Source organism: Arachis hypogaea, chromosome 5 (assembly GCF_003086295.3).
Source record: "Arachis hypogaea cultivar Tifrunner chromosome 5, arahy.Tifrunner.gnm2.J5K5, whole genome shotgun sequence".
NCBI classification, from domain to species: domain Eukaryota; kingdom Viridiplantae; phylum Streptophyta; class Magnoliopsida; order Fabales; family Fabaceae; genus Arachis; species Arachis hypogaea.
Window position 1 is genome coordinate 8,225,967 of NC_092040.1, and position 7,569 is coordinate 8,233,535.

The 7,569-nt window shown below is 30.3% G+C and overlaps 1 protein-coding gene across 1 annotated transcript; it reads left to right on the forward strand.

Moving 5' to 3' along the window:
- The first annotated feature begins 2,523 nt into the window (after positions 1 to 2,523).
- Positions 2,524 to 6,674, forward strand: LOC112800568 (uncharacterized). Its single transcript, XM_025842897.3, has 5 exons — positions 2,524 to 4,298; positions 4,390 to 4,440; positions 4,931 to 5,020; positions 5,712 to 5,849; positions 6,311 to 6,674. The coding sequence occupies exons 1-5, from the start codon at positions 2,607 to 2,609 to the stop codon at positions 6,473 to 6,475; spliced, it is 2,136 nt and encodes a 711-aa protein (XP_025698682.1). The 5' UTR covers positions 2,524 to 2,606; the 3' UTR covers positions 6,476 to 6,674.
- The last annotated feature ends 895 nt before the right edge of the window (positions 6,675 to 7,569 follow it).

A 7,569-nucleotide genomic window follows, 5' to 3' on the forward strand; every position in this document is an offset into this window, starting at 1 on the left:
AGATGATGTCAATACAAAAATAATTAACTAAATTTATGAGTCAAAAATAAGAATTTAGTGCTAGAATAGATATTACATCAGAATCTAAAGATAATAAATTAAATATTTACATAGTCTACGATATCATAATAGGTATTTCACTTTTTTTTATTATTATATATCATTAATCATTAATATTATGAAGAAGTACTTGCCATACGTAGAGGATATGCTTCAATAATTCACTCTATAAATTAGACTTTTCACTAGACTCATATTGTTCATACATACATAGATACACTAGAAGAGTAAGAGAAATCCAGTGTATTGACAAAAAAAATTCTGAAATTTTCATTTTCTGGTTTGCTGTCCATCAGATCTCTTATTCGGTATATGTTAATTCTCTTTCATGTAATCTCCTTACTTTTGTAAAAAGTAGTGAACTTCATACATATATTTCAATGTAATGAGATATATGGATGTCGATTTTTTCATTAGTGTTTTTTAATTTTGTAATTTTTTTTAATTTTATCTTCTTTCTTGATATATATATATGTTCTCAACTTTTCATTTGTATTTTTAATTTTTCAGTATTTTTTATTTTTATTAATATAGATTAACTTTTCATTCAAAACACAATTTTTTGAAAATTTTTTAAAATAAAATAAAATATTATTTTTCAAAACAAATTATTTTTATATTATTTTTATACCCATATATTTTTTGGATAAAAAAAATCAGATAAACCTATCTTAATTTTGGACCAAATCATAATGGACCAACTCTAATTTAAGTTGTAATGGAATGAATCTGTAATTTAATCTCTTAAAATTTTGTCGTGTTAATGAATTAACTAAAATTCTATTCGATGCATTTTGATTCACTCACAACAAAAATAAAATAATGAAAACACAAGTTGAAGTATAAAAACAAAAAAAAATTGATAAGTCAAATGTATTAAATAAGAAAAATTTTATAATGATTAGAGTATGCAAGAATTAGGTAAGATGAGTCCAAATTGAATTAAAATTTAGCGGTGATTTCCCTGATTTCAGCGTAAAATCGGAAGAGAGATACCTAAAAAATGCTAAAATTAAAAAAAGGTAATTCAATTTTTTTAAATTGAGATAATTCTATCTGATATTCTAATTTTGTTAAAAAAATATATTTTAATAAATAATGTTAAAATTATTTTTTAAAAGTATTTTATTTTATTTATTTAAAATTTTTTTATCTAATAATTTACAAACCGATTAATATTTTTATTTATTTTTATTTTTTATTTATAGATTATTACTGAACATCTTTTAATATTGATTGTGTATCATATTTTTTTCATTGACCATACATAAAATTAATGATGTAGAATTATTAATTTTGATTTTAGTTTGACTGATTTTAATTTTAATAATTTTAATAAATTTTTTAAGATGATAAATTAAATATATTAATAAATATATTATTTTTATTCACAATTAGACAATATGTGATACTCATTTAATAAATTAACATATGAAATAGAAGACAAAAATTAAAAAGAAATTTTTGTTACATTCTTATCTTGAATTTGTTTTGAATAATAATATTTTTTTTTATTATTACTTTTGCTTCTGATACATTGCTCCTGATACAGGTTTATTAGCGATCTCATATAGTGCCGTCTTAACTTCTCTTTCTTTAAATATTGGATAATGAGAACTAATTCAATTTTTACGACCATAAACAATTCTCAAGGTAACACATACACCATACTAATTGTTGTCTACTATGTCATTACTCTTGATTTTGTGACTTATATATGATATTTGTTATTTTCAATTTTTCTATAATGAAAAGTTTAGAGACAATCTTTTTATATCAATAATTTTTAATATTTTTTATTTCATAAATTTTTAATCCTAAAATTAAAATTAAATTAATAAAAAAAAGACAATATTCTCTTATTTAAAATTTTTTGCATTTTATTCTCAGTCATCTCTCAGTCTTAATTTTTACTTCTTTCGTGTTTAGCTTTTACATATATCCATAGTATATCATCAGTCTCGTTCATTTTTTTCAATTCTCGTATTATTCTATTCTATTTTTCTGTAAGGTTATTTTTCTACATTTCTTTTGCTCAATCTTTTTTGTGTTGATTTTTTTGTTTTATTTTGCCCCTGCTTGATTTGCATAGTCTTTATTGCGCTTTTATTTTGTTTTGCATTGTCACTGTTACTATTTTATTGTTATTAAAATTGGTATTTTTTTAGATATGTTTTTGGATCTCGTGCTATTGTTGAAGTTTATGTCTTTTAGATCTGTTCTTTTATCATTTCTTTTGCTAGATTTATTGTGGTAAAATATTGATCAATTTTTTGTGGCTAATAATATTGTTTAAATCTATTGTTTAAATATATGTTGTATATAATGTTTAAATTTGTATATAAGTATTTTAATTTTGATATTGAAGAGTGATTATAAATTTTGTTAGGATTTTTTTTTTAACTGAGAGTCTGGTAAAAAAATATAGCATTGATTCTCTTATTTTAAAATTCTAAACTTAAATATATGATGTGTCGGTTTGTGATATCACAGAAAATAATAATCAACAGGGTCAAGGGAACAGGCGAAACGCAGCACAAGGGAGAATGAGAATTTTCACTACTCCTTTATCAACTTCTGATACTGGTGGTAATAATAATTCGACATTGTTTTTTGAAAGTTTTTCTTCCTCAGCTATTGTCTCCCAAGAAAACAGAGAGACTTCTATTATGTTCCCAATTAACAATAACAATCCTGCTGCTGAAATAATCCACATCAATGACGAAGAACCAGATCTTGAATCATCATTTATAGAAGGCAATCTTAATTCTTTCTCTTCAATTTTACCAACAATGGAACAAACCAATCAAGATGCCTCAAATCTTTTAACATTACAAAGAAATTTGAGAATCAACACCGCCAACAACAACAACCGACAAGATGGTGTGTCACTTGATTTATCCTTACACCAGTTTGGCGGTGATGGCGGTGGCAGCTCTTCTACTATGGATGTCATCAGTGGCAGCGCTGGTGGTGGTGGAGGTGGAGATGGTCTCTTGACGAGCGTTCTCAACAATACTTCTACTAGGCGCATCATGCCTATCAAAAGAACTGCACCTGATTATGCTCGCCGAGAGTTTACAGTGGGTGAGAGCTCAAGTGCCGGTGGTGCTGGTGGTGGATCTGTTGCTCAACCTATGGCAGCCCCCAAGCGCCGCCCCACCGCTAATGAAAATGCGGCGCTGCGCGTTTCATCATCATCTAATACCTGCACTTGTACCCCTTCTCCCACTTGCGCTCTCCATGCTTCCGCCAATAATAATCTTTCTTCATCTTCCAGGGAACAACCCCATGAAACTGCTAACAACAACAACAACCCCCAAAATGTTGTTCGTGTTCCTTCTAGTTTGTGGCCAATTTCTGAGGTGCAACGAGCTCTTCAGTCTGATAGCTTTCAAGTCCTTCAACCTACTGCTACTACTACTCCTCCTCCTCCTCCTCCTCCTCCTAGTAGTAGTAATAATAACAATAATAACACAACACTTGGTATTATGCAACTTGGTGATGGTTCCTTTATTTACCCCCAACCTGTTTTTGATAGTAGCCACCACCACCACCAAATCCACCATGGCCACCAGCACACGCCAATTAATTCGTTATACCACCAAGGCTATCAACGTTTTTTCTCCACTGCTGGCACTTCTCCATTCCGCCCGGCCTCAATCAATTACATGGAGAATCTTCCTCCTCCTCATCATCATCCGTATGCCGGTTCTTCTTCTTCTTCTTCGTCTCCTTCCCCTCTTCCTTGGAGCACCGTGATTAGGCCAAGGGCTGTTCCTGTGTCTCTCACTCACCGAGTTGGAGGAAGTAATAGAGAATCTAACAACACCAGAAACAACTATCCTTTTTCTTCTCCTGCTGGAAGGGGAACAATCACTGTGACTCAGAATCGTGGAAACTCATCATCATCAAGCTTATTCCCCGGTGGGTCTCCTTCAACACGGCTACTCGAAAGCCTTGTACAAAACGCTGGTACCCCTTCTTCTGGATCTGGCGGTGGTCAGAATAATACAGCAGGTACTACCGTTGGAGCTGTTCCTGCAGTTCAGCAGCTGTCGAACGTTGCTCGTGCATGGATTCGAAGGCTGAACGCTCATGATGAGGCCTTGACGAGAACGTCACAATCTTCTACCCCTGATATTACTCCTCACAGGGCACTGCGAGCTTCTCCTATTGCTGAGATGTATAATTTGCCTACTTATTTTGCTGATGATTCAAGAAGGCTTAGACAAGAGGTACATATATAATAATTAATACTCTTGTTTCAGTAATCTATGAGTCTCTCTATTTATTATTTGCCATTTACTGAATTGCTCTTTACAACAGATCCGCACTGCCATTGATCATTTGCGTAATGGAGGTTCCGTCCGACTGGAGGTACGATAGTTAGTTAGGGTTTTATGTATGATTAAGACTATTCATACCAATTGAAGATAATCGTTTGAAATTATTAAACGATTTTACTTGTAAGACTAATATAACACATTTATATTAACTATGAAAAATATTAAAAATCAACACTTTTCTACCAACAAATTAGCTAGTAATTAAACATAATATTTGAAAGGGAAATCAAATAAAACTAATTTAATGATTATTAGCGATCGACGGTGGTAGTTGATGGTTGATTGATGATGGTAGTAAATTGTATGTTAGAAAAAAAATAATTTAAAAAAAAATTATACATGAATAAGTTTTTCTGTGTGCTAACAAAAATGGACTTATTTATTGTTAATTTGTTGGTATAGATGTTTAACTATTATTTTTATAAGATGATAGTTTTGTATAAATAACTACTAATTTTTTAAAATTCTAAATCTCTATATTATCATTAATTTATTTACAAATGTATGTGTCTTGTATATAGGAACTTTTAATTCTTGATTACTCCATTGTGCTGAACTTGCTTGACAACATTGAGGAGGAAGAGGATGATGTTCCGCAGCAGTTTTATGAGGTGAAAGCTATATATATGAATTGAGCTTAGTTCATGCTTTTGTAATTTTAAAATAAACATCTTTACTTGTTGGCAGGACGTTGATTACAGTTTGCAAAAAAAAAATGATTTCTGATAATAACTTAGTCATCAAAAGCATTGCGATCTTTATTTGTAAGCTTTTATGATGTGATAGATTTCGTTTAGATAGTACTGATAAAATTACTATTACATTTAATATTATTAAAACATCCAATATATTTGAAAGATCATATAGTATTAAGTTAAAAACCTTAGAAGTAGGCCAAACCCATTTTTGCTTAAAATCACTATTACTTTCAATGACTTATTAGAAATTATTGTTTGATGATCTAAATCCACATTGTCATAATGTTAGACCATAAAGAACAAAAGAATTGTAGAAGGATACTTGAACTTATCAGTATGTATATGAATGAGAACTGGGGTTTCGGAAGTTAACATGAGTACTTGATTTTGACTAGAGGTAGTTTTTCGATTTTCATTCAATAAAAGTTTCTTGTATTTTTGTTAATTAGTGTTGAACAACAAGGTCTTCTCATGGATAAGAATTGTAAAAACGGCTTTAGTATGGTGATTGAAACCCTAAAATGACTTTATATTTGGCTATATATAGTTATAAAAAAAATTATATCATTTGCTTATTATGATGATGAAAACATTGAATTTGCAGTATCTGGGAGACGGGCAGCGAGTGACCAACCCCGATTTAGGACTGACGGAAACTGAGGTTGCAATATGTATTGGACGGGAAATTTTCCAAACTGTTGGTGAGCAGCCTCAGAACATTGATGCATGCGGCATATGTCAGGTGAGCCCTAATGTTAGGGAGACAAAAAAATAATTTGAACTTATCTTATTTAGTATATATTAATCATTACAATAATTAATAATAAATGTTAAATAAAGCAAGTATCGAGTGTTTTTAGCTAATTTTTTATTTGTTATCAAACATTTCTGTCAGAATGACACCAACTACATTACATTCTTTAATTTATAAAAGCTCACTCATTGAATAAATCTTTTATACGTATAAATACATGTTAAATACAAAATTTATATTAAAATTTAATTTTAAAATAAATTGATTTATGTTTCATAATTTTTTCAAAAGTAATTTTAACAGAAAGCAACTAATTATCATTTGTCTCTCCCAAAATAAAAATAATTTTCACAACTATATGTGCAAAGTGCGTATCTATGATCTATGTGTCTAGTATCTACCTCTTGATTTATTGCTATTTAACATAGAATTTCCGTAACCATTTTCAGGAGGACTATGTTCACGGTGAAGAGCTTGGGAGATTGGATTGTGCGCACAGATATCACCTTTCTTGCATCAGGCAGTGGTTGCTCATCAAGAACAGATGCCCAATCTGCAAGAAAATGGCTCTCACCATCATAGACTTGGAGGACGACGAGGACGATGATGAGTGATCAGAAATGTTTGTTGGACTCATTTTGAATAAAATGGCCATGGTGCTAGAAACTTTGTTTTATTTTTCATGTTGTTGTCTTGGTCTACCTTATGCTTGAGACCGTACATTGTGCCTTTAGCCATTGGTTTTGTTTTTCAAGGATTGGATGCTTTGGTTAAACATTGGTTGACAATATTGCTAAATTTGAAACGCCATTCGACTAATGCTCTCGTTATTACTTATTTTCACAATTATAAGTTTATAACGCTGCCTCCTTTGACATATTATATTATATGTCGTTTATGCATTGTTGAATATATATAATCAGGGTGTTAGAATGAGCCGGGATGAACTCAGTTCGTCGCAGCAGCTTCCTTGATCGACGCGGTGGTTCCTACAAAAGGACTCTACCACTCAAGTTAAAAGAGTCTATGAGATAAAGTATGGTAATGTGATGTGTAGGAGTCTTAAGTATGATATTAGATCATGTCTGAAGAACTAATATATAGTTTTTCAACTTGCATTCTTAAGATTGTTATTTTGAGGCCTTTAGACTGGTGTGGCTTGGGTTATAGGTTGGATGTCTTTTCGTTTGTTTCTTGAAATTGGGACTCTTGAAATTGGGACTGAGATTGAGAGACTCAAATTGAGTATTATATTTGCTAAGGAAAAATATAGGTAGATAATAAAAATATTAAACAATGTGAATAATTGATATATTAGATGTTCATTTTACTAGGTGTGCGGATGGTTATTCTAATATGAAGATTTAGAGGGGTAATTTGGAGGTGTAGTGTGTTTTGATTTGATTGGTAGTTGTTCATGTTGTTCAAAAAAATTATTGGTTACTTAACATAATCCATTTGGTAATTAGAGATTAAAACTAAAATTTCAGTCTAAAAAAATAGTATCTTTAATATTTTCAAAATATAGAAACACAAGAGACTAAAATTTTTTAATTTGGATCCTCCAAATTTTGAATTTTCACTTTAGAAGGTAAAGTGTGATCCCTCATCCTTAAATAATTTCTCTCATATTTTTTTTTTAATCCTACTTATAAAATAAATGGTGAGAGATTACACTTTATTCTTTAAAATAAAATTCAAAATTTAG

Excerpts from the sequence above, each read along its gene's own strand:
- LOC112800568 (XM_025842897.3), top strand. The coding sequence starts at position 2,607 with ATGAGAATTTTCACTACTCCTTTATCAACTTCTGATACTGGTGGTAAT. Across the intron at positions 5,021-5,711 it reads TTCCGCAGCAGTTTTATGAG|TATCTGGGAGACGGGCAGCG; the intron begins GTGAAAGCTATA and ends TTGAATTTGCAG. Across the intron at positions 5,850-6,310 it reads ATGCATGCGGCATATGTCAG|GAGGACTATGTTCACGGTGA; the intron begins GTGAGCCCTAAT and ends AACCATTTTCAG.